General features: G+C 41.3%; 1 protein-coding gene across 1 annotated transcript; it reads right to left on the reverse strand.

Moving 5' to 3' along the window:
* Positions 1 to 581: 581 nt before the first annotated feature.
* On the reverse strand, positions 582 to 27,039 carry MPHOSPH8 (M-phase phosphoprotein 8). The gene is made up of 14 exons (XM_040544072.1): positions 26,720 to 27,039; positions 22,271 to 22,426; positions 20,505 to 21,359; positions 17,081 to 17,177; positions 15,701 to 15,952; positions 15,128 to 15,253; positions 14,953 to 15,041; positions 13,725 to 13,865; positions 12,869 to 12,955; positions 10,776 to 10,930; positions 6,092 to 6,246; positions 4,502 to 4,629; positions 3,653 to 3,736; positions 582 to 2,969 (listed from the first exon to the last, which is right to left on the reverse strand). Exons 1-14 carry the CDS (start codon positions 26,978 to 26,980, stop codon positions 2,928 to 2,930), a joined length of 2,628 nt encoding a protein of 875 aa, XP_040400006.1. The 5' UTR covers positions 26,981 to 27,039; the 3' UTR covers positions 582 to 2,927.
* Between the last annotated feature and the right edge of the window lie 267 nt (positions 27,040 to 27,306).

Consider the following 27,306-nt stretch of genomic DNA (forward strand, 5'->3'; position numbering starts at 1 on the left):
TGAAGAAGGCTGGCTTTTGGAGATCCCCAAGGAGGAGACCCCACAGCCTCTCTGGGCAGCCTGTGCCAGGGCTCCGTCACCCGCCCAGCACAGAAGTGCTGCCTGGTGCTCAGAGGGAGCCTCCTGGGTGCCCGGCTGTGCCCATGGCCTCCTGTCCTGGCACTGGGCACCGCTGAGCAGAGCCTGGCTCTGTCCTCTCTGCACCCTCCCTTCAGGGATTTAGGGACACGGATGAGATCCCCCTGAGCCTCCTCTTCTCCAGGCTGAGCAGCCCCAGCTCTCCCAGCCTCTCCTCACAGCAGAGATGCTCCCAGTGCCTTCATCACTTCATCATTGTACCCCATCTCCCTTTCACAAAATGGATGCAGAAAGCACAGATGACCTGCGAGAAAGCCACCTCTGTCACCCACCAGCCTCCAGTACCTGTGAAAGACACCAGGACCACAAGCACTGCTGTTGCAGCGGTGAAAGACAACAAATCCAAGCAATCAGGACAATTACCACTGCCATTCACAGTAAGCCCAGCTGCTCAGCCTTGCTGACTGACAGCAGCAAGAAAAACCACACAAGTACTTCAGAAGTATTTCTGCACAGTGCCTACAGAAGTGATTTTTATTATAGCTACTTTATCCTTTGTCCACCAAAACTTTTTACTTAGCAGTCGGATAAAAACAACGTAGTAAAGTCAGACAAGTAACAGCTTTAAACATCTTTTCATACACCTATTACGCATCTTAAATAGGGATCTAAACTTTATATCCCCAACCAAAAGAGATGGCTGCAAAATCCATCCCTCTAAGAGCTTTATGAACTCAGATTTTATTCCCCAGTCCTGTAGAACTCCTCCCTCCTTCCCAAACACCTCAAGGGAGGGGAGGAAAAAAAAACCCAAACACAAAATCACCCCCCAACACCACCTTTGACAACTATTTGCTATGCCAACTCTTGGAGCAGTACTAGACATTTTTAGGTTAGACTGTACAACTGGTTCTAAATAGCATCTAAATATTATATGGACATTTGTTCAAAAACCTTTTGTCCCCATCTTTGCACAGTCCTTGAACAGCTCAAACATTTACCGCTGAGGTGTGCTGTACAGCATTTACCACGCATGCACTATACTCTTAGGCGTACAATGCAGGGAGAGCTGAGGAAGTGGTAGCCACACACATGACAACTATCACGCCACCATAAGGAAACACTTAAGAACGTACCCTACCCTTATTAATTTTCCAGGATTATTTCATAATATGCTTAAAAGTTCATTAACAGTGACTAAGAAGAAATGCAGCTACACAAAATTCCCAAGTGCTGGTAGGGACAAACCTGATTCTCAGCCAGCGCTTTTTGTGCATCTCAGGTGTTGATACTTAGCAAAATGAGGTATCTCACGTGTTTCAGAGAGGTGGAGGTAACACGTCTGTTCAAAACCCAGACTTGTTAACGTCTCATCAATACTGTTTGCAAAAAGACTATTTTAAATCCAAACAGAAATGAGTATGTCGTGTTGCTGTTCTAGTTTTATATAGCTTAATGTGACATTCCACAAAATTGAAATAGTGTGCTTCATTACGATAATTTGGCATCTCTCATTATGAAAGTTTTAAACTTTCAAGAACCAAAAATTAAAACCTGGCTAACTGAACTTTTTAATACAAAGTCACAGTTCTTAAAAGGATACATCTGCACCATTTTGATGGTGAGCACTCAAATACATTAAAGAATTTATCCACAACAGTTCTGTTAGCAATATAGGCACATAGTGGCATGTAAACTACTTGCGGCAACCAGAACAGCAAAGGCACAATCTGTTTTTTTCTTTTTTTTCCCCCTTTACTTTTCAAGATGTTTAATTTACAAAGAAAAATACTCTGTACCTCATGCAGAAGCACTACATTTGTATATTATAGCACAGAACCATTACAGAACTGCTGTCATCTGATAAAATGAGGCATTTTAAAAAAAAGATAGCAGCTCTTTGCACTCAGGAAATGAACTTCTGAATTAGAGGGCAATGTGTGTTATCATCAGGCTGAGAACATCTGAAACCCTCTGTACCTTCTCATCTACAAAAAGCACTGCCTGCACACTGAAGGTAGGTTAACAAGTTTTCTGGTTTGCTGTTTGCAGCTTGTTTTTGTTTTCCCATATGCCACTTAACTAAAAACTCCCAAGTTAAGATGCCTGTAAAACTATCAGTTGCTTCTCTAATACAAAATTAGTTTTGTAAGCACTGACGTAACGAGGAATCTGACCGCAGTCCTCTGCGAATTGAGCCCATTCGGATGCCCTTCTTCATACCTGCGAACAGACTTAACTGTGTGTTCGAAGGGAATCCCTCAGCATGCCTGCTTCCTTATCAGGAAGCAACAGCAGGAAGAGATTCAAACCAGAACGCAGCCCCTAGCAATTTGAGGTTAAGTCTAATGCAATAACTTTAAAGTGTAACTTCTACCCATGGCTCTAATACAACAATTCTGCATTTTACATAGAAACATTACAGTTAGAGTAAGTAGAAAACTGTAGTTTACAAATGGAAAAGATCCTTCTATTAAAAAACATTTTACTTAGTTACCTTAAATAGTTCTTATATGCACCATTCCACATTGTGGAAAAGCTGAAATATGCAGTCTGGACTCCACAAGTTAAAGAAAAACAGAATTATGTGTATTGGCACAAATACTTACATCTACATCTGTACAAGGTAAAAAAAATGCTGACAACCCTGTCCCAACCAGTGTAGCGTACTCAGCTGCTCTCCAACACATCCTTTCCTATATGAATGCCAACAAACGACAGTGAGATGGGAATTTAGTCCTAAGAGTGTGGTGCCAAAAAGTTCCAAACTGCTTTGTCAGTCTCTGAACAGAGGAATCAGAAGTATTTCCAAAAGCGTCGGTCCACTCAACACGTTTGCAACTGTGAGGTCACTGCAACTGCACTCTGTATGCTCCTATTAGCAGCTTTACCTGGAAAAGCAAAAGCAGAGGTTTCATATACAGATTGTTCACGTGTAGCTGTAGAGAACACTTCTGCTAATACAACAGCAAGAGAAAAGGCACATATGAAATTGCTCAGTCGCAAGCAAAAGAGGAAAAAAAGGAAGAGTATGAACTAGACATGCACATACACTTTCAAATGAATATGCTTATTCATAATGGACTTAAAAAATTGAAGAGCACAATAAAATATTTAAGAATCTAAGTCTTAAATATGAAGATCTAGAAAATTTACTAGTGCATCTTCCATAAAAAACTCTGCTACACAGGATCTGTAACTCGTCTTGCAAATGTGCAGTGGGACAACTGCCCGACCCACCTGGAAGCACCCACAAAGGACACCACAGGCTATTCAACAGCACACTGCATATCCTGGTAAATACTTCCAAACTCTAAATGCACAAGTAAAAACATCTGTATGCAAAAAATAGCTGTCACTCCCTGCAGTTGTCATTAAATTCACAATACAGATAGAGAAAATTTTTGGCTGTAACATTAGTTTATCCCAGTGCATGAGTTCCTGATAGGAACTGGGTTGAGAAGACAGCGGGATATCCTTGGTTTTACATTTGCAACATACAACTAGAAGCACCTATACTGCAGAAGAGTTACTGTACAACAAATTAACGTACACATTTAAGAGCATTTTGTACCTTGGCAGTAGGAGCTTCTGCCAACCGTATAAAAAGCTTGTTAAGGCCTGCAGTAGGGCTGAAGGAATAAATAAAGTGACTATCCTAAAAGGAAAAAGAAAATCAACAAAATTAGTGGCAGGATATGATATGGTTAAAAGCGTGGTGTGGATTGAAATAACAGAACATGACATTTGAACTAGGCAGGGGGGGTGTGTATTTATATGTTTGTTTTAAAGTTGCATATACTGCAAAGAACCTTTGTCATAATTGCAGAAAAAAACACGAGTGCACAGTGATGCGTTTAACAGAAAAAAAAACAGGAAATTTAAATTAATCAGTAGAAATATGAGGGAGTTCATTAAAACAGGGCAAAGCAGTTATATTTAATAACAGACTTGGGTCAAAAATTGGAGAGGCCAGGTGAATTTGGGAAGCAAAACACCTTCAGACTCAGAGTTCTGACCTCCCTGCTCAAACCCTCAGTCCCGAGGTCGCAGTATCGCAGGATGGCTGAGGTCGGCAGGCACCTCTGGGTCCACCTGGTCCAAGCCCTGCTCAAGTAGGGACAGAGCAGGCTGCCCACAACTACGCCCCTGTCTTGTAAGTCACAACTTTCTATGGAATCTAATATTACAGGGTTTGCAGTTCTTTATACACACACAAAAAAGAGTTTTCATTTCAAAAACCAAAAAATAAAAACAAAATGAGTAAACAACAAAAAAAGTCACCACACACCACCATCACCACCACCACCACAAAGCCTGCATCATAACACTCAAAATCCAAATTAAGGCTCTAAAATTTCCCAGGCTGTTCCACAGACTTTATAGAGCAGTTTTACAGTCAGTTAGTTATACGATGACTTACCAAAAACACAGGGAGCTGGAATTTGTCGTTTAAAACCACAGCTTGTACACTGCATGGTCCACAGAGCCGAGCAATGACTTCTTTACCAAAGAAATTTGCATGGAAAACAAAGAGAAGAATTCCAGATCCTAAAAGGGAAGGCAATTCAGTCACATGAAGCTGAAACAAGAGCCATTATTTAGAACAACCGCGTACACTGAACTTCTGAATACAAACAGTTAGGTACCTCTATCATTTGTATAGATATTAAACTCCAACGGACCACTGAAGCAATATGAAAAAAAAGCGAACATGCAAAATCTGATCTCTCAAGCACAACCCAAACACAGAACACAACTGAGTGGGTCACAAAGCCAAGGTCTTTTGGCAGCAGGACTAGCTTCAGGTGGCTATTACAAAGGAAAACAAAATGGATACAGTAATCCTCAGGTACAGTTCACTTCTGTGTTTTTAGATTTATCTCAAATGTTACGGAATTTCATGTAGCTTGGGTTGTCTTTTTTCCTAGTAAGGACAACTGAGCTCAATCAACTACAGATGTTTAAGAAATGCACTGAAATTCATAAGCAACTGTCTTCAATACCCACAAATACCTCATTTTCATATATAAACTTATGTAACGTTTCCTAATTCTACAAAGCATATCACCAAAAAAATGGAAGATCTATTATAACTCTGAATAACAACTGGGTAGACATAACCACTCGCAATCCTAGTTTTAGTAGTATTTCAATCACGTTAATGTATTATTTTGAAAAAAAAACCACACACAAAAAAACAAGATCAGTATCAGAAGGTACTTCCCTGATACACTCAAAAGGCAAGAAAAAAATGACTCAGCTAAAAAGAGCATCAGAGTTGTTCTCTGGATTCCTGACAGAATGAAGAAGCATTCCTAAGTATCTTGGGAGTTTGATCCTCAGCTTTTCAAAGGGGCTCATAGGCAAAACAGAGTTGGGTGACACTGGCTTCTTTTATTTACAGTCCTTCTAAGCTGGGTTTGTGTCACAATAGTGTCATGACTGTACACCAAGATTCCAGTGTGTTAGGCACCGCATACAAGGTGATCCACTACTAGATTCTCAAAGTATTCTTACATCAAGATTTCTAAATATTAAAGTACTCTTACATTAAGATTTCTAATTATCAATTGTTTGAAGGCAAACCCATCACACAGCTCATGCAACACATGAGCTGAAGAAAGAGGTTGTGTATGTGGTGACCCAAAAAAAAACACTAACAAAAACACACACAAAAAAAACAGCAAAAAAAAAAAAGCCAAACCAAAACCCCACAAAACAGCCAAACCAAAACCCCACAAACCAAAACCACCAACACACATACACAAAACCCACCCACAATGCATTAAAACATGCTCCTCCTCTCCCTAAGGCAGGGCTTCCTAACTTCAACTTCTACATTCCATAATCTGAATATAAAAAGCATCCCCAATGTAATGCAATGTACTATAATAAAACAATTTCACATAGCAGATACTTACGACATACTTAAAACGCAGCTTCTCCATCCGCTATTTTACTTTTTGAAAAATAAAATAAAAATAGAAAGTAGGAAACACAAAGTCCCTACCTTCTGGGACGTTTTGTGGGGGTTTATAGTTAAAGTCTGTAGAAAAATCTGGCCCTTCACAGAGACGATGACACGCAATTGGGAAGACTGGCTCCAGTAAAGCAAGACGAGCTTCAAAATAGTCCCTGATGGTATCTTCTGCTACTCTTGAGAGCCTAGAAGAGCAAAGAAGTGAGGCCTGTACATCACATAGTAAGTTACCTTACCAGACACAGACTTGATTAGAGCCAACACAAAAAAGGATTTCAGATCACCTTTTCGAATTCCCAGTTTTCAGGGCTTCATCACTAATGTTTATGTGTAGATGAACCCCAGGTCCCAGTACTTTGGGAATTAAACAGTTTATCAAGAGATCTGTTTGTGAAATTCATCCATCAGGTCTCCGCTATTTATTTTTGTGGACAAGTCCACTACAGCAGACACCAAAACCTCTCACTAGCCACACACTTCTTTATGTAGGAAGATGTTGCCGAAAAATCAGGTATGTACCAGCTGGCTGAACAGAAACTGCTTCCCTAGCACGACTGACCTACAGACTGACTGCAAGTAGGTTAGGTAAATTAGTCCCACATTTTTATTGGTCATACCGTTAGAGGAATGCAATTCCCAGTTATTCCCAGCTCTATTAAAACGCAGTGAAAAAGCAGCAGTTCTACTGTTAAATAGCCCCCCAGCAATAAATAAATAAGTAAAATGGGTATTTGGGAAGGGCAGGGGCTGCTAAATTAAGCATGCAGGATGTCCTTCAAAAGAGAAACCCCATTAACCTACAGTATTTGGCACTTTTACAAGCCAGCTGTCAAGTAATCCTCTTTGGAAAGCTGTTTTGACACAAATGAGGTTTAAATGTCTCTGCAAGGCAAAGGTCCCGACTCCCCGCTTTGCAGCTTTCTGAGCCATGACTCAGAGCACAGCTCCCCTCCATGTCAGGCTGAGATCATCACCCACAGAGCCTTAAAAAATGAGGTTTTTCATTGGAAAGAAACTACCAGAACTGCCATACCACAGCAAGCCCAGAAGCCCACCCAGCCCAATTTCCAGAACTCTATAAATAAGGGGAATTGAACAGCAGTCTTTGCGGTATGCTGCCCTAGTTTCCAGCAATCCCACTTAGAGGTATCCAAAACCAAACCGCACCTCTCCGCAGATCTACTTAATCCCTTCTTAATTCCCATACAATTGGGACCAGCACATTTTGCAATGAAATCCATAATTCAGCTTTCCTGTGCATTCCTGTGCAAAAATACTTCTCCGTTTCAAACTTATTAACCATTTAAATGGACAGCCTCTAGAACCTGCATCATGTTTTTTTTCCCCTGACAATTAAAAAAATAAAATTTTGAGCTTTCAAACTGCCCCAGGGGGACCCGCTTCTGCTCTGTATCTCTGACTCTCTCTACTTTCCTTCTACCTTTTTTGCTTCATCTGTTTTTTCAAAAAGCTGAATGGAATGGGACACGCTATTTAAGATCTTCAGAGAACACGGATTTAGATTTTATTTTCAGCTTCACTACTACAGTATTATCTTCCTTTTTGATTGAAAAGGCAGCACTGAGTTGGTATTTTCAGGTAATTATGGTGAGTGTAGAAGCCTTCTAAATTCACAAGAGCTGTTTTACTTTGTGTAATTCACACAACTACAGTGAAACCCCGTGGACATCACTTTGCATTTACCAGTATTTCATTTCACCTGCCCTTTCACTGGCAAAATTACACATTCAAGATCTTACAAAACACATCATCCAGCATAGCCAAACCTGAAGATGGCAGATTTTAAATACAAAACAGTCTGGAAAGGAATCAAACAGTGAATGTAAGAAAGATTCAATATACTGAACAGCACGTGCCAGATCACATTTGTCTGTGTATTTGCCATTGCTTTCAAAAACCTAACTCTTGAGAATTTAGTTTATCTACTTCAACTGCCCTTGCTCACTTAAATTTTCTATGTTTGAAAAACTATTATTAGTTTTTATGCTTTTAACACTTTGTATTTTATTTTTTTTTTTTAAGTTTAGTCATATAGCTTCCTTATAGTTTCCACCTGCCTGGGAGAGAAGTTAAATACGGTGATCTACAATACCTCAGAAAAACTATGGTGCATTAAAAATATTGGTGCCACAATACTGCTACACCCCCTCCAGTATCAAACCGGATTTGAACATGTTGTTTCAGCAAAAAGTCAGCGTTGGGAAGTTTAGCTAGAGACTAGTGCCCAAGGTCCAGTCCTTCTCTCAGCACTGGTAGGGCCACACCTGGAGTGCTGGGTCCAGTTCTGGGCTCCCCAGTACCAGAGGGAGCTGGGCATACTGGAGAGAGCCCAACGCGGGGCCACCAGGATGATGAAGGCACTGGGAGCATCTCTGCTGTGAGGAGAGGCTGGGAGAGCTGGGGCTGCTCAGCCTGGAGAAGAGGAGGCTCAGGGGGGTCTCATCCGTGTCCCTAAATCCCTGAAGGGAGGGTGCAGAGAGGCCGGAGCCAGGCTCTGCTCAGCGGTGCCCAGTGCCAGGACAGGAGGCCATGGGCACAGCCGGGCACCCAGGAGGCTCCCTCTGAGCACCAGGCAGCACTTCTGTGCTGGGCGGGTGACGGAGCCCTGGCACTGGCTGCCCAGAGAGGCTGTGGGGTCTCCTCCTTGGGGATCTCCAAAAGCCGCCTGGACGTGGTCCTGAGCAGCCTGCTCTGGGTGTCCCTGCTTGGGCAGGGGTGGGACCAGGTGACCTCCAGAGGGCCCCGCCAACCTCAACCAATCTTCTTAACTGAGTTCCTTCAGATATCATGGGCAAATATCCCCTAGCCTCAGAAATATATTCAGGTTTTATTGGTTTGCACTAAAATGTCTTCTACTGCCATTTCACAAAACAATCCACAAATTTCTCTACCTTACGGAAGGGTTCCCTAACCTCCATTGTAAACGCCAGCACAACGATCATATGGGAACATTTGCTTATATATTTGCTTAATATTAATTTTTTTAGACTTGGTATTCTTAAATGTAGTATTTATAAGGTTATAAAGGAAAGACTACTAATAACTTCATAACAGAGTAAGAGTATTAGCAGTACTACAGCAAGCAGCAGTGACCATTTAAGAGGCAGTTTCTGTCAAAATAGATTTAACAAGTTAGTTGATGGGAAACGAGACCAGAGATGGAAACAGTTTTCTGTGGACTAAAACAGAGAGAGTGAGCTCTGACTACAAGGCACCTGATAGGTTGGTCTCATTGTATTATACAGAAAAAACACAAAGAAAGTCATCATAAAACAACAAAAAGACCTTACACCGAGACAATATTCCTCTGGCACCACACAGGGCACTCATGGCAATATTTCACCTGCTGCAGAAGCTGAGACCTTCTCTAAAGGTCATTCAAGTTTGGAGACTGCAGGTTTAAGAACTTCTGCTCTGATACACTGGAAGAACTGATAGTTAACTGATAAAGTGACGTTCAAACAGCTTGCTCTCTCTTCACTTTTTTTAACTTTCCCTACTTCACATCACTATTAATCCCTTCTGTGTATTTCACCTGACAGTTCAGTACAATCACAAGGCCCCATGACACTGTGAGAGCCCACCTGGAGCACTGCGTTCAGCTCTGGGGCCCCGAGCACAAAAAGGACAGGGATGTATTAGAGCGAGTCCAGAGCAGGAGCATGAGGATGAGAAGGGCTGGAGCACCTCTCCTATAAGGACAGGCTGAGGGAGCTGGGGTTGTTCAGCCTGGAGAAGAGAAGGCTCCGGGGAGACCTTACAGCAACCTTCCAGTACCTAAAGGTGGCCTACAGGAAAGCTGGGGAGGGACTCTTTGTCAGGGGGTGCAGTGACAGGACAAGGGGAATGGTTTTAAACTAGAAGAGGGTACATTTAGATTAGACATTAGGAGCAAAATCTTTACTCAGAGTTGGTGAGGTCCTGGCACAGGCTGCCCAGAGAAGCTGTGGATGCCCCATCCCTGGAGGTGTTCAAGGCCAGGCTGGATGGGGCTTTGGGCAACCTGGTCTGGTGGGAGGTGTCCCTGCCCATGGCAGGGGGTTGGAACTGGGTGGGCTTTAAAGTCCCTTCCAACCCAAACCATTCTGTGATTCTATGAATACACACCACACACACTGACTGCACTGCTCTTTGACCATTCTGTTGCATGATAAAGGTTTGCATTTCCATCATTTACTGGAATGTAAGCTGTACCTACCTCTCCAGCACAGAGCTCTTGAAGTCTCAGCTCACGACTGACACTTAAGGGTCAACAACACCCTAATTATTTGCTATCTTCAGGCACTTTTTGTCTTCTACCCCTTTCCACTACCCCCCTCCCCCCCCCCAAAAAAAAAGACTGCTTTTTTTTTTTTTTAAATGAATGATTTACTTTGCATGCCCTAATAAGATTTTACATTTAACCGTCCAATACCTATGCTTGTATTTTTTTCTGATTGCTTTATTTCTACTTTGAGGAATCTTCTACTAATTCCCTTTTCCTCCTCTCCACCTTTTTACACAGTGTTTAAGTAACTTCCTGCTAACTGTTAGCTCACATAGTTTATATTTCACGTGATTTGTCAGTTAGCTTTGTGCCCAAAGCAGATGCCTTCTTTCCAGAACTCTCTCCCTCTTCCCCATGACTTCAAATTATGACAGGCCTAGTATTTTCAACTTTGACAGAACAAACTTCAAAGTACAGTTTACTCACGTTTCCAAATGACTCTTGAGCTGCTCATACACCAGTACGTTGTTACACTGTTTAGCAAAATGAAGTGCGCTGTTCTGATGCTTTGACAAAATATTACAGTCCGCTCCGCTCTCAATCATAAGCCGCACTATATCAGAATTCCCTCTTTTACAGGCCTGTGCAGAGAGAGAAAAGGGAAGGATGGACAATGACAACAAAAATCCCATTAGAACAGCATAACACCAAAAAAAAGCAGAACTGCAGAAACAAAATCCAAATTTAGTCACAATTCAGAAAACAAGTTTAAGTAGGCAGCCAGTGAATGCTAACGCAGATCCTGCTAACTCAGGATCAGGCTATATAAATACTTCATCTTTACCCAGGCAATACTATACACCTGATCCCACAGAAGTAGCAACACTCAGGGTTGCCAAATGGATTTCATTACTAAATAGACAAAAAAAAGTTCTATGACAAGATTTAATCTGCTCAAGTACAGTACCTGTAAACTGCCTTGCAACCTGAACAAACGGGCTTCTGCAGAAGTATTCAGGATGACTGATGTAACACTTCTAAACATCCATTTCTAGGCATCTCACAAACATTACTTCAGATTTGCAATAAACTAGTAGAACTTCCCCCAAATAATTTAGCCATTTTAGACAGTTACTGTTTCAACTGTGTAAGTGTCCAAGCCTGATCAACACTACCTCCAGCAAGAATTTCAGGGCATCTCAACTTAAGACTTGACAAAGGTACAGGAAAAGCTAAATAAAGCTCTACTTTGAAGAATGCAAATGTAATCTTGGCAGCTTGTTTTCAAACATCTCACTCAGAATTAGGGAAAAGCACAGAAGATAAATTTCTATCCTCACGAGGCCTTTCAGAAATAAACATCTGAAATTTGTTTAAGGCCTGAACTTTCATATCTGCTTTCAATCCATAATCTTCCATAAATAAACAACCAATACCCTCTCCGTCCCCAAAAAAACAAACAAAAACCCTACACCACCACAAAAATCATGTATCACCTCTGAGAAAAAAGAATTGCCAAGACTTCCCTCCCCCAGCTTTCAGAAGTAAGATCCAACTCCTCAAGTTAAGTAAGAGTGACTTGATAAACACATCGGTATCTTTATCCACACGTGGCTAAACTTGTTTCAGTAAGTTACAGGAAATTAAGACCCAACTCTTCATATCTACACAGCAAATAAATACAGGGAATAAGTCACTGTAGGATGCCAATTAGAAAGTACGCACAGCTGTGTATCAAACTAGAAAAATATTGTTGAAGAAATGTGAAGCTGAAAACAGGTTCACGGAGGGAGACAAACTGCGAAGAGCTTTTGGACGTAAGTGACTGAGGAAACCACAAGCGTGTCACCACTCTCCTTACAGAAGATATGAACTCTGAGCCTCGCGGAGGTTAAGAGAGAAACAGTATGACGTTGTCTTGGACAGAAAACCTTTTGTAATCTCTTCTGTAAACAGCCTCCATGAAAACAGAGCAAGTCAATCAGGAAGGGGAACTTCAGTGGAATTCACTAATACAACCCAAAAACTATTAAGAGGAGCACAGACTGTTTTAAGGGTCTCAGAATTTTCCCATTACAACAACAAAAATGTAAATAAATTGGTATTTTCCTTTGTGATTGGAGGGAGTAAAGGTGCAGAACAGGCTGTGGGAAGGAGACTGTAAACCAGTTACTTTATTTCTGGTCAGTGACAAAAAGACAGAAGTCAACATTTCACAGCAACATTCTGTGAAAGATTCTCCTTTGTGGAGTTTTTGTCTCCCTGCTGACACTCCGATTATCTCAGTTTAAAGACCACGTCCACATTTCTTTGACCCCAACAGTGGAAGAGATGAGAAGCCACATTTAACGCTGTAAGCTGATGGTATCTGGATCCATTGTTCAGACATAATAGTACATTAAAAAAATATGGATTAAAACACTGCCTCAAGTAACTATGAGTAGTACTTGTATTTTAAATGTAGTATATGCCCCCTGACTAAATCAACTCTGCAAATGCACTTTTATGTCTTCTATATTCTATTAGTCTCCCTAGTATTGTTTCTTATTAATCTGCATCAGGACAAACATTGAATTTACCTTCATTAAAGCAGTTTCACCACTGCTCTGCTGCATGTTCACATATGCCCCAGCTTCCAGAAGAATAGCTACTGTTGTTAGAAAATTCTTAAAAACACAAAACCACAAGACAAGTAAATATAAAATATTCAGTTTTCATTTCAAAATATAAGCATGATACATGTCACAATTGCAGTTGTTCTCTCCCATTGCTCATAAAGCTCATTTTAGACTCTCGCAAATAAATAGCCATGGGCATTTCTAATTCTTACTTTTTACTTAACTTGGTAATAGTAAACACTTCAGGGGAAAAAAAAAAAAAAGCCTGCACTGATCATGAAACTGGAATCAAGCTTTCTTTTGGCCCCCTATCTCCTGTACTTGCAAAGCTCACGAACCAACTTGAACAAAAGAGAGCACCGTGAAACATCCTTTAACTTTAATCAAGCTGGACTTTGTTTGAGAAGAGCTTGCCACCATCTCTCTCCCCAACTCTCAAGTAATACGCCCTTCTTCATCAGAGATTTGCTCTAAAAGCTTCCCAAGGCTGGATACTGTGAATCCAAAGATATTCACAAGCAATTCTAACCCAAAAATTTCAGCCCCCATCAAAGCCAAATTTAGAGACACCCTTTGCACCAGCTTTCCTTCTAAGCAGCCCTGTGGTAGTGGCTACTAAGAGTAGGGTTTGTTATCACCTCTCAGAATTTGTTCAGTCTACAGCAACCAGACACTGAAAGGTCAGTTAAGGTCACCGTGCTGTACCCTGCTCACTGCTTTTTGGGGATCAGCTAAAGGGGCAGAAAAAAATTGGGTCCCACTTTTGCACGTACATAGAAGAGCCAAGAACTACAAATATGATGGAAAACAAGCCAACCTTTTCAGCTGCATGTATCAACGCAGTTGTTCCATTTTTCTGTCTACCATTAACTTTGGCTCCTTTCCTGATTAGGACCCGCAGGAGGTCATCGTGCCCACCAGCAGCAGCAAGCATTACTAGGGTCATTCCACTCGAGTCCTGCAACAACAATCATTGCCAAATACTTGAAGATAAATCAAAGCCACAAGACAAAGACTGCAAGCGCATCAACAGGTTTCACAGAGATTCTCCTCCCCGGCAGAAGAATTCACACATAGATGACTGCCAGATGCTGACAAACTATCACCTCCCACTTCCCTCACCCACAGGCCTCACACTCTGAGCTTCATAAATCTAACGAGTCGAACAAGAAGGAAAAACAGAACGAGGCAGGATGAAAAGCAGCAAGGTATGTGACAGTGGGGAAGACAGCAAGACAATGGAAAAAGAAACTGGCAACCACTGGAGAAAAACCCATTGGCTTAAGCCAGTTGCTACCACAACACAGCTTTTGAATTTTATCTGAGGAAAAATATGAAGAGATTCCTGTGGGCAGCCAGTCTCCTCACCACTCCTTGCGTTGTCCATCAGATGCTACAATTCTAAAAAACATGTGCTTGCCTCACCAGTTCATTTGGCATCTTCTTTTCTCCCACACTACAGAAGTTTTAGCATAATGTATAGTCCTCAAAATGCTACATAATATGACTGCACAAGGTCACTGGTGAAAATCGTGATGTCAAAGATTTTAGTTCTCAAAAAGGGAATTGCAGTACTATTTAACAGGAAAATACACCCTTGAAAGGAAAACCAGTTGACGAAAACTGGTGACGAAAAACTGGCAAAAAAAAATTATTCATGGGGTGAAGTGGTCCCAGTCTGCTGAACAGAAAATTCTACATTTTTTTTTTCACATGTATAGACATTTTACATATTTCAGGCACTTATCTGCCAGCTATCATCATTCCTTATACCACTTAAAATTCTACATTTATTATTCAGTTTAAATCCAGGGGGCAAATCCATTGCAAATCCAGCTACTAGGATGTTTCTATGAAGCTTCACTTTTTCTTTGGAAGAAATGGGAACAAATAATGAAACCTTGTATTCTGTGTTCCCCTTTCTCCTGTAGTGCTTTTTCAAAGCTGAAACAGAAGTCTGCTACTAGCAGGACACAGCTTTTCAAACAATCCACATTTGTACTTCCCACCCAACCCCCTCAACAGCTCCATTACAGAGCATTTACCTCTTGATCCAGATTATATTCCTCGCTTGAAGAAAGTGCCATCTTCACTGTCATATAATCCCCACTTTTGACAGCATCCCTCAGGAGCGCTAGAAAATAAATTTAATGCAGCTATAGGATATTTCACATTGAAATGCCAGATAAGAAACATCCGTTCCTCCCAGCAACTACTTACTGCTGGATATCGGTTCTGTTGAGACATGATTCTCATCTTCTCCATCGAGATGCTTCTGGAAGTCTTCTAGAGTCAGCCATTCTAACTGCATGTCCATACCCAAACTCAGGACTTGTTGCTTGCCATCTATCATATATTTGATTTCACAGAAGAAAACAATAAAATAAGTAAATAGTAACTTATCGGTTTCCAAATCATTCACTGCTTCAATCAGCAGCAGCACAACATACTACTTTTCATTCAAACACTCTGGAAGCCAGTGTGAAATGGTTCCAAACAATGGCAGCCATGTTACAAGCAGACACAAAAAGCTTTTACTTGAAAGAAATCGCTTAGTTGTTCTACAGCATTAGGCTGAAGGGATCAGAGATGGTGAACGCCGTTACGGCAATAGCAGGAATACACTGGGAACACACTGATAAGCTGAGAAGTTATCAATGAGTTTTCAAAAGAAAACATTATTATAGCCACCAGGGGAAACAAGAATTGGAGCACTGAAAGATGCAAGCGGGAGTGGAGAAAATATTAAATGCAAGTGCTCAGCTTTCTCCTAGATTTGCTTCTATGGCTCACCAGAGTTCTCCTCCATTTGACACACATCCACTACTTCTCGATCACCTTCTGCAGCAATGTAATTCCATGTTTCTGTTTCATCTCTTATGCTCCTCCTTTCCTTGTACACCTTGCTGTCTTTTGATTTTAATTCTTCTATGAATTTATATTCTAGCGAAGATTCTTCTCGTTTGCGGTTATTCTCAGAATAGTCATTTTTTTCTTCTGAAGCTACATTAAACAATTCAAATGCACTTTTGATGTCCTTAAGGCCTAGAATATTAAGACAGTTACCAAGAGTGACTACTTGAGCCACTAAAGACTATTACATAGCAAAGTTTAAGTGAGTGACTAGAGTCCATTCAGAAAAGGTCTATTCTCTTTTCATAAGTTAATCATTGCTGAAGCACAGCAGCAAGCTTAAGCATAAGCCAAAATCAGGGAAAGCAAGTTCACCTCCAAATACCCTGGAAGTCTGGGCTCTGACTGCTTTCTACATAGTACCATCTTCTTTTTAACAAATTTAGTTTAGAATCATGCATGAATTACTACTTTGAAAATATGGTTCAGTACCTGTGATAAACAAAGGACACAAGCTGTATATGGAACAGTAATTAATAGCCTGTTACTACTTTTCTTGAGCACTGTAAGCATCTATTATCCTTTAAGTGAACAATGTTCCTCTGGCAATAACTATTTGAAGCACCAGAGCTCCTCCTACACCTATTCAGAATGACCGAAGGTGGAGCTACTTAGTTTTCCTCTCAGTTCATCTTTGTCAGAGCAGCGAGGAAATTTATCCTGAACAAATTCATCCAGAATTTTACTGAGATCAAGTGCGTCAACATTAATACTCTATTAAACAGCAAAGAACAGAAGCACAACCTAGACATTTTTCTTCTTATTTCAAAGCATCCTGTTCTGTTATTTTAAGGCTTGAACAATAACCCAACGTGGCTAAAGCACCAGGTAAGAAGTCTGTGTGAAGTGAACCTCTACAAGTTACTCTAAAAATAAACAATGTGTATTTAAGAGTGATAACAAAACAATTCTGGGAATAGATGACCATTGGACAAATTCATCCAAAGACTGCTATTAACAGCATGATAACGAAGCATAATTGACAGTACTAAATGAAAAAGGGCAAAACCTTGACTTGTATAGAAGGCTCTCATGTTTTTATAGACACTTTCACGCCTCATACATGAAAGTACATACGGCGTTCTCACGAAGCATACATTAACAAAGCCATAAAAGAGAAGGCTTTTACTTCCTAAAATAAAAGCAGAAATTGGCGTTTCTGATATGTGCTACAGCAATATACTGTGTCTGCTCTTGTAGGAATCAGAGGAGAATGCCTTGAAGGGTCTTCCCCTTCTCTTTTAAGCAATTAGCACTTACTTTTTAGGCCTTTCTGTTCTTTTCTACTCTTTTCTTCTTTTTCAGGCTCTTTTTTTTGAGATTTGTCTTTTATTTCGGTTTTCTTTATTTCTTTGTCCTGATACCAAGAAAAAGATAAAATTAAAGTGGTAGAGAGAAAAAGGAAAATAAATCTCCTTTCACTACTCCAATGACCTCATATATTCACAATTAATACTACTGAAAACTGCATATAAGGGACTTGTGGACATTCCTAAGAAAATAATTAAATGGGTGAGACAGAAGTTGCTCCGTGAAGGCTTCTTCAGTAAGAGAAAAGATGTTATTTCTAAATTATGGAAGTTCAATTCTGACTTTTGCAGCATCCCAGTCACGCAAGGTGCTTGCATGTGCCGAAACCAGCATATGTTTAAAATTATGGTGCTTTACAATTCATCAAAATGAGACAGACAGATATACACGCGTGTACGTATATATATAATGCAAAGACAAAAAAAACAGACCAGGAAGCTTTCTCTATTTAAGTCTGAAACGTTAGCTGGTACATCACTTGTGAATACAAAGCAAGTAGAAACCAGAAGTTTCTCTTAGAAGTATTCTCTCTACTAAAACTGGGATAAAACAACTAAAATCCCTTGGTCCAAAATAAGGAGACTACAGATCAAGGAGGCACAAATATTCGAAGCACTTAAGTGATCATAAACGCTTATTTGCAGGAAGAAAATTCAAAGTTATGAACCTCTTGTTTGTTTCCAATATTTAACTTGAGTAGGATACAATCATTTCAAAGTATTTAAGACCTCTGTAGCACCATATACCAAGCAGTTATGACACAACTGACTTCAACCGTAACTGAGAAAACTTGACATTTATATATGGAAGGCTTCAGGTTTTCCAATTTACACAGCACAATGTCGCAATAGTCATTTGTGAAAAACGCACAATCAAAAAAAAATCCACCAAAACCTATTCTATCCACACAGAAGACTGAGCTTAGCTTTAGCCAGTATCAGATACATTCATGGCAGGTGTAGAGATAAAATCAACTGCACCAAAAAAAGAAACTAATTGCCTCCACCAAAGATTGCCTTTCTTCTTCTCCTCCAAGCCTCTCTTTACATTCAGTCAGCAGACTCCAAACCTTAGAGTAGGAGGGAGAAGGCTATTCGGCACAGCATTTTATCAGCCCCAATACTAACTCGAATAGCACGGGCTTTCTAAAAAACTGCCACCGGAATAAGTCCACCAAAGCACTACAGACTGAATTTATCATTAAATGCTACCACTTCTTAGAAAGGTAAAGAATTAAAATAATTAATTTAGTATACAATAACACGTTAGCAGAGCCATAACATTGAACCCTCCTTTTCTCCCCCTCCTTCCCCACAAAACTCCAGCTTTTAATCACAGACATGATTAACTAGCAGCACAGACAGCTGTCGTCCCAGGCAGATGCCCAAAGTAGGAGGGAACAAGTGATTTACTAAAACCATTACCAAGTATTTACTGAACACAAAGGCTGTTATAATCAGTTATCTTGAATTCTATTCCAGATCTCTAATACTGATTAGATGCACAATGCACCCTGCACATTTATTTTTGGAGGTAAATCAAAAGGAAAGGAGGCTTCAGCATACAAAATGACTTCAAACAGAATACTGTGCTACAAATTGAGCTAACAGTGTTCTGTAATCAGAGCTACACAGTCAAGACAGGTAGCCGAGAACGATGCGACAATTTTATTTGAAAAGAATAATTTGATTGGGCCAACAACTTTGTGAAGCCAAAAAAAAAAAAAACACCCTAAAGCTCTCCACCAAACCCACCCATGTAGTGAGTCCACAGCTGCTCTGGAGAATAACTAGCCAGTTACAGCAAACATTGTTTGAGCCTCCCAGAGAGAAAGAGCAAAAAGCAACATGTTTTCCATGGCTCCTTGGTACCTTTAATCTAAAAGCACCAGCAACATGAGCATGAGAAAGACATACAGACATTTTACTGACAGTGCTGGCTGGAAAGCCAAAAGAAAAAAGCTTCCACCTGCCATTGATTTCTTCATATTTGGGATGACAGGATTTTCATGCTTTGGTAAATAAAACAGAATTCCAAAGATGTATCCAATTATCACCACCGATGTTGCTCTCTTATGAATGCTGTAGCCTCAAACTATGATAAAACACTTGGAGTACTACAGGGCCAGTTAGTTAATAGTCTAGAGAGAATTATTTAAATAGCTGTTAGACACAGCTATGCCTCGTTGCTATTGCTTAACCTCGTTTACAAGAGCTTTCACCACTAAGCTCCTGCAAAAATAGTACTTTATGTAGCTCTACTCTGAGATTACTCCATGTAGTATTTCTATCCTCTATCCCAAATAAACTTGATCATGTTTAAGGTGGCCTGCTCCATACATAAAACAGTCATAAGCAGAGGACCACAGCTGAACCTACAGAAATAAGGCACTTGCCACTATGGCATTATGGCTTCAGAAGAAGTGGGATAAAATCCATTAAGTATCAAGGTATTTTGGCTGCAGCCAAATCAGAAAGGGGTATCTCTGGGCAGACAATTTTTTAAGAACTGCAAATTATATTATTATAGTCTCAAGAAGCTGAAAAAAAATCCTCCAAGAGTAGTTTTTCTTAAGAAACGTTCTAGAAATAATGCTTTTTTCCCACTACACTTTTTTCTTTTTTGCTTTTACCACCCTGCTTTCCTGATTTAATTAAATAAGAGAAATTAAATATTCTATTGGTATTTGATTAGTTCATTTGTCAGAAGGGGTACAGCATTTGTAGTTACCATGACACCAAGTCGTGCAACTCAGCATCTCCTGTAAGCAGCACAGGAATTCTAACAAGACAAGACAAGCTGCACAATTACCTCAGAGACTTGGGTTTCGAAGCAATTTCAGCATTCCGATTCTTCGGAAGGTGCTAATGCATGAAAAGTATAACTGAGTGGCTGGCTTTTGAGAGAGATCAAGTGTTCATCTTACCTCAAAAATGTGCTTCATTTCATTGCGCGGTGTTGGATAGCTGCTACAAGACTGAACGCATTACTATGCAAGAAGAAGAAAGTCAAACTGAGGCCCTACTGTTGAAGCTAGGGGAAACGAAAGGCTGAAAATGAAAGCACGTGTCTCTGGAACAGTAAGTTTTGTTCTAAGTAGGTACGCATAACAAACAGCAGAAATTTGTATTTTCACACCTAAAGACACTCCTCTCCTACAGCATTCCCCCTTTTTCCTGCGTTCAGAATCCAGAAATTTTTCTGTCTGGCCTACAGGTTGGGCAGTGAGCCTTTTTTATTCACCTCGTTAACCTTCCAATTCGTATTTTTCTCTTTGCCATCATAAACAGTAGCCTCTTGAAGTACCTCTACCTCAAATGTGTTTGATTAACCCCTTCCCCCAACACCACCCTAACGTTGTAACGTTGCTTACCTCTCCAGCTGAATCCATGGACTTGCGTCCTCTTTCATCAGTGCTCAACTTCAAACCCTTCTGCACTGGTGCAGGAGCAGCTGACACTTTCTCCAACTCTGCAGCTACAGTTTTTACTTTTTCTTGACCTTTTTGCCTTTTGTGCATGCTCTTCTTCTCTAAATAATAGGTATCTTTAGTTTCTACTTTTCTACCTTCGTCTTTATAATCTTCAATTTTCTGATTTTTTTTCTTCTTTCTTTTAACCTTAACCTCAATACTATCATCTTCATTACTTGCTGATCCATCAAGATGCCTGTCAGCAATGCCATCTTTTTCAGCAATTTCTTGTTCTAATCTCTCTTTTCCACATTTTACCTTTTGTTTCTCCTCTTTATTTTCAGAATATAAATCTGAAGCTTCATTATCAGTTCCTTGAGAAAGTGCATCATCTAAATTACTTGATTCGGAGTCAAACTGAACATCTTGCTTCTCCTTACGTGATTTTTTATTTTCTTTAGAATCTTCTTTCGATTTTACTTTTACATCTTTAACTTCTCCTTTCTTTTTCTTGATTTCTTTAGTATCATCTTTCCTTTGTTTTTTAGGATCCTTTGAATCTTCCTTCGTTTCTGAAGTCCTTTTTTTTGGTTTTGAATCTGAAACCACAGTATCTGAGGAATTTTCACATTCTGTTCTGGGTTTTTCTTTGAGTTTTGCAGACTTTGACTTTTTCTTCTTCGGGTCATCTGGACTTCTATCCTCTCCATCTTTTGACTTTTTCTTTTTCTTCTTTGGTGAAACATCATCTTTTGTTTCACTTTGCCGGTCACTGTCAGATTCTGCTTCAAATACATCATCATTTAAAGAAAGTTTCTAAAATGTGGGGCAGAAAAAATAGAAAAGTTATTTCCTCATTAAACTGTATCACTTTAGCATAAGCCATCCAGAAATGGCAGTGGCGATGCTTTTTGGAAAAGTCAATTGCTTTTTAAGCATTACAAATAATGTTACTTACTGCCAAATTGTAAAATTTGTAAACACAGTTCTAGCTCACTTACCTAAATCATATTTCTAACTGCCTGAAAGAGAATCAATACATAAACAAGGAAACCAAGGCAACTGGACATCCATCAGCCAGACTCCAGAACAGAATTAAATCACAAGTCTTTTACACCAAAAGCGATTAACCTGATTTTATAAAATTTATCTGCAGGTTTCTCAGAAGCAGCAGCTTTCAAACAGATTCTTATACATGACTTTGAAAATGACTGAACAGTTAAACAAAAATGAACAAGAAAAAAAAAAAAAGAGGAAAGAGCCATATGCTGCCTTCTTGAAATTCATTTTTCTGTATTCCTATCTTACCTAATGGATTTTTGCTTGTTATCCATTAATTTAACCTGCTACACGAAGCAGTAGGGTGAAACGAGCAGCGTCCAGCTTCAGTGACAAGACAATAAGCCTGTGGGCAGGCAAAGGGGTTGGTTTTGTTGTCAAAAGCAAACCAGAATGACAATACATCATTTATAGAGTCTCATTAGAAACTGAAATAAAGTTTTAATGAATTTCGATTCTACAAGCAAGCTTGTCAATTCAATAAAAAAATCCTTAACCAGACAACAGCAGCAACGTTCAGTTTCTGCTGAAACAAAACAGTTTTAGATCAAAGAGAATATTTTTCTTTAATTCCATATCCCAAATGTCTTCCATTCTCGTGTCCCCCATTAACAGAGCCTAGATAGGGAATTTGTCCTCATTTTAAGATAACAGAAGGAGAAACACACCTGCACATCTTTTTTAACAGGTTTAGGCTTATTGTCCACAATTTTTTTTCTGAATTCAAGCAGCACTTCTTTGCAATCTTCCAAATGAACCTCTGGTTCCCAGGTATCATCATCAGAGGTATACCCCTTCCACCGTACTTTGTAGAGAATTTTACCCTGCAAGAAAAAAAAAACACAAGCAAATATTTAATAAAATATAACATTATGCAATGTACTTCATTCTTGTGGATGTAAGTGGATGCATTATTTTATGTATGTGAAAATGAATATAATGGGAATTCAACCTCATGCTGAAGTAAGAATTCCTAGAATTATTTCCATCTGCATCACATGCTGAACGCAAGAGGTTGTAAAGTTTCAGTAGCTGGAGTGGTTTTATCCCAAATATTTGTATCACCTGATTTTTGTCAGAAACACAGCTTCAACGCACATACATTCCCAGTCATTTTACTGGAATTGATTTCCTGACAGTTACAAAATTAAGTTAATGTTTCCTCTGTACAAGTTTTAATTGCTTCTGTTTGCTGAAGAACTTAAAGCCGAAAGATTTATAATGCAATAACGCCACTTGCACAGTTCTTAATCGGAATTTATAAGGTGTTAGATTTATAAGCAATGACACTTTTGATAAACTGAAATGGTAACAATTGCTCAGGAAAAAAGCATCTTTCAATGAGATCAAGTCAAATCTAGATGAAACCTGACTGTGTGCCTCCCAAAGTTGGTTACAAAGACATCGGTAAAAGATGGTACGACAGCCCTAGACCAATTGTTTCAACAGTATCTGATTTCACTGTAGGATGATATCACAACTTATAGCCTCCAAGTTTTTCCACTAGATTAGAAAGTCTTTTACCATTAGGGGGAGGAAAAAAAAAAGAAAAAGGCACTTTTCAGAGTATCTTTTGCCTTTCTCCTAAATAAACTAGTCCGAATTCTGGTATTTCTCAATACAGACTCATTTTCTTGCTGCAAGACAAGGCTTATTGGCTTGGTCTGAGCATAATGCTGTCAAGTGGCAACTCTGGACTGTGTGCACCTAGCCCAACCAAAAAGCAGAGTCATGTCCCATGAAATCAAGGGGGTCCCCTTCATTGATTAAACCTGCATTCTCTTTAGACGCCTGTATGACAAAGACCAGCAGCAAATTTAAGAAAGTCCATTTTCCATTAAAAGGGTAATAATGAATACAAGGCAACATAACCATTCCTAAATTTATTTTCTGAAAAAGAAGTTCACAAAGGTGCTAACCAAAATACCTTTCGAGAGGCAAAATAACAGTATCTCTCTCTTTCAGAAATAGATTGGTGATGCTCCCAAAGATCCTACACTGCTAACCAAGCCCGGACAACAAAAGTTTCAGAAGAACTGCCATTTGACACTTAGTATTAGAAATATTTATTTCCATAATTTTCTATTTTTGCCAGAACACCACTGACCTTCTAAGAAGTGTATTTATATATACAGCATATATTGAAAACTATAAAACCTGCTTACAACCTTGTTGTTTTGTTTCACAGACATATAAATAAAAATAAATAAATAGAAATGAATAAATGAAAAAGCCTATATTCAGATACATTAACGTAACACTTCCTCTTATATTTTAGCTTAGCCATACAGTCTTGATTCAGGAATTACTTTTCAAACATAATGTTCACCTGTCTCTTTCTCTCTTCTAACATGGTTCCTCATGAAAGCAGCAACTGGTAAGTAACTTTCTTGGTACAAACACCGGCATAATTTCGTTCGTAAGGGATCTCTGGAACTGACAAGTACAATGCCCTGCTCAAAGTAGGTCCAGCTAGATCAGGCTGCTCAGAAATTTGTCAAGTTTTAAGGATCTTCACGGATGGACATTTCATAACCCCTCTGAACTCCCCCCACCCCCTCAAAGCAAGAAATCTTTCCCTTGTATCTCATCAGACTGCCCTGTGCTCCAGCTTGCAGCGTCTCATCCCTTCACCGCACGCCTCTGAGAAGGGTCTTGCTCTCTCTACATCGTCCCATTAAATTGATGTAGGTAGAACTATGACGACCCCTGAGCTTCTTTTACTAGGGTAAAGCAAGCCCCACTCTCTCAGCCTCTCCCTGCCTCTTCCGTGTGCTCCAGGTCCCCACGCCGCCTTCACAACCCTCACGGGGCTCCCTCTGCCGTGTCCACGTCTCTCCCAGAGCTCAGCGCAGCACTCCTGGGGCATCTCAGCGGTGCTAAGAGAGGAAGAAGCATCACCCTCGATGCTCTTCACGCTGCTGGCCTTCTTTGCTGCGGGAACTGCTGACTCTTGCTCATCTTAACTGCCTGCAGAGACCCCCAGGTGCTCTCCCGCAGCCTGCCTCCCTCCTGTCCCACAGCACAGGGTTATTCCATTTCTTCAGCTACCTACAGCTACCATTACACCTTGTAACTCAGGTACAAAAGCAGTCAGAAGTTATTTAATTAGTTGAGAAAGCTGGCTAAAACAAAATCTCATGTAAACGTAGGTCTATCTGTTGAACGACTACATCCACTACACAGCAAATGATTAAAAAAAAAAAAGCAGCTTAAGTGAAGGCAGGAGACTGATCATCACATTAAAGATGTATACACAGCCTTTCTCTCACCTGCCAGAATTAATTTATTCCACGTTATTTCTCTTCTGTCACTTATAAATAATAGAAAACTCCAAAACATTTTTACACTGCTGTAACTTCTACAATAGCCAGTGATAGGCTAGAACTCCTATCACCACCTCATTAAAGAACAGAGTTAACGCTACCCATTTCTATGGGGAAATGTCACAGTGCCTTGGTACCTGTTATTTTAGTAGAATTTTAGTGCAGCCTGAAAGGCTTTCTAAATATAACATTTCCAGATTTTTATTGCTAACTGCCTCAAGTAGGACAAGCTAGTGTTTCATCTACCAGCAAGTCTAGCTGCCCAGCCTGACCCTGTGCCCAGAGTGCCACCCTGCCGTGCTGCCACCAGCTCCAGCAACACTGAGAGCAGAGGTGACAGGAGCTCCTCTGTGCTATGCTCTGGGCTCTCCCATGTGGGCACACACAGCACACAAAATCAACTGCTGGTTCAGCATCTCCTTGGGCTTCCTAACTCACCTGGGAATCGCTGGCCCAAAGCGGACTACACACAGTATGCTCCACTGAACGTAACACGCAGCTTTTTCCACTCCTTTCAGATGTTAGGACTAGGTGTGAGCGATTACCTGCCTTGCCCGGCACATCTGAAGCACAGGAGCGTGGCACCACACTGAACAGCAACAGAAAGGCACTCTGGCACAATGACAGCCCATGCTACGAGGCCACAGAGAACACGCACTGGGTGAGGCACACGCACACAGTAACGCTCAGTGCTCTGTCCCAGCCTGGCAACCTCCAGCACACAGCATTCAGGGCCTGCAGCAGAACGGGCTGCCACGAGCCAGCAGACGCAACTGACACGTTTAAGAGAGGGTACTCCAGGCATTCTGGTACACTTCAGAAGCGTGTGGAACAGTACATTCCCCCTTGCCCCCACTACGCTGATTTTCACTGCCATCACTGCAGAAAAATTACTCTTGCTAGAAAAACCACTCAAGCCAGACCCACTCTTTTGATTGACGCTTTATACAGACAGAACTAGAAATGCGGTATTACCTCTAAAGCCCAACATTCTTAAGCCATCAAGACACTGCACCATGAAACTGCCTATTCGTGACAGCACCACAAACGCATGAGCAACTCTTCACCTGAAGATTCCCTGACCTAAGGGCTTCAAAATCCTCACGTTTCACACTAAGCAGGAAGGCTTCCGTGCCATCGCGTACCTGACTGAAGCCTAAAACCAAAAATGTAATTAGCTAGAACGAACAATTTGCAGATACAAAAAGCACTTTATAAAAGACCATCATTGTTTTTTATTATTTTTCGCTTTGGAAGTTCAAGAAAGTTTGAAAGAACTTCAACCAATCCAGTCCTGCTTTTTACCTTTTTAAGGTATGATATTCCTTCCTAAACTGTGCCAAGAAGATCTCTAGAGCTAGTTACTTCAACTGGAAGCGGTCCCTCTATTTTGAGCGGTCTTCCTGCATTTTTTCCTGCCACTCTCACTAAATATACCCTGAAACCACCTCCAAGTTCCCCATTATATTCTACCCTGCCCAAACACCTTACATCAAGGCACTCCTGCAGCTCAGGCTTAACAGCAAGGCGTACCTCAGTGCTGCAGACAAAAGGAGAAGTTAGTAAGGAAAGTCAGTTTGTTTTTTTTTTAAAAGGTAGAGCAGTAAGAGAGGGAAAACCTCGCTCGCAGACCGCGCACGCCGCGTTTCACGTTACAAGTGCAGCAGCAGTGCCACCGGGGAAGGCTCCTCGCCCAAACACGAGGGATTCCTCAGGGAAACCCCGTCTCAGCACAGGCTGCGTGAGGGCAGGGCGAGCACCGCGCGCCCCCGGGCCCCGCCGCGCACTCACCCCCTCGCTCTTCACGTCGAGGATCTTCTCCACCTCGAACACGTCCTCCTCTTCTTCTTCTTCTTCTTCCTCCTCCTCCTCCTCCTCGCTCTCCCCGCCGCCTCCTCCGGCCTCCCCGCCGCCGCCTGCCGCCGCCTCACGGCCGGCCGGCCCGCTGCCCTCTGCCCCGTCGGCCGCCGCCGCCGCCGTCTCCTCCTCTTCCTCCGCCCCCTCCCGCCTGGCTGCCGCCGCCTCAGCCCCGCCGCCGGCCGCCGCCGCCATTTTGGGGCGAGCTTCAACCGACAACGGTGAAAAGCGGCTGCGACATCCACCGCCGGGCGGGGCGAGGCCGCCGCAGCCAATCGGGGCGCCACCAGCCCGTGACGCACACAGGGGCTGGGCAGAGTGCGGAGGCCGCCCTCGGGGCTGAGGCGGGGAGGGAGCGGGGTTGGGGACCCGGGCGGGAGGGGGACAGGGGGACGTGGGGATACAGGGAGGGGACACACGGGGATCTCCATGGCACTACGGGCGGCCAGAGCCCCCGCCGCTTGCTCCATGTCCGTGGAAAGACGGGGAGAGGGGACCAGGAGGTGGCTGCCAGTTTTGGG

Source organism: Cygnus olor, chromosome 1 (genome assembly GCF_009769625.2).
Source record: "Cygnus olor isolate bCygOlo1 chromosome 1, bCygOlo1.pri.v2, whole genome shotgun sequence".
NCBI classification, from domain to species: Eukaryota; Metazoa; Chordata; class Aves; order Anseriformes; family Anatidae; genus Cygnus; species Cygnus olor.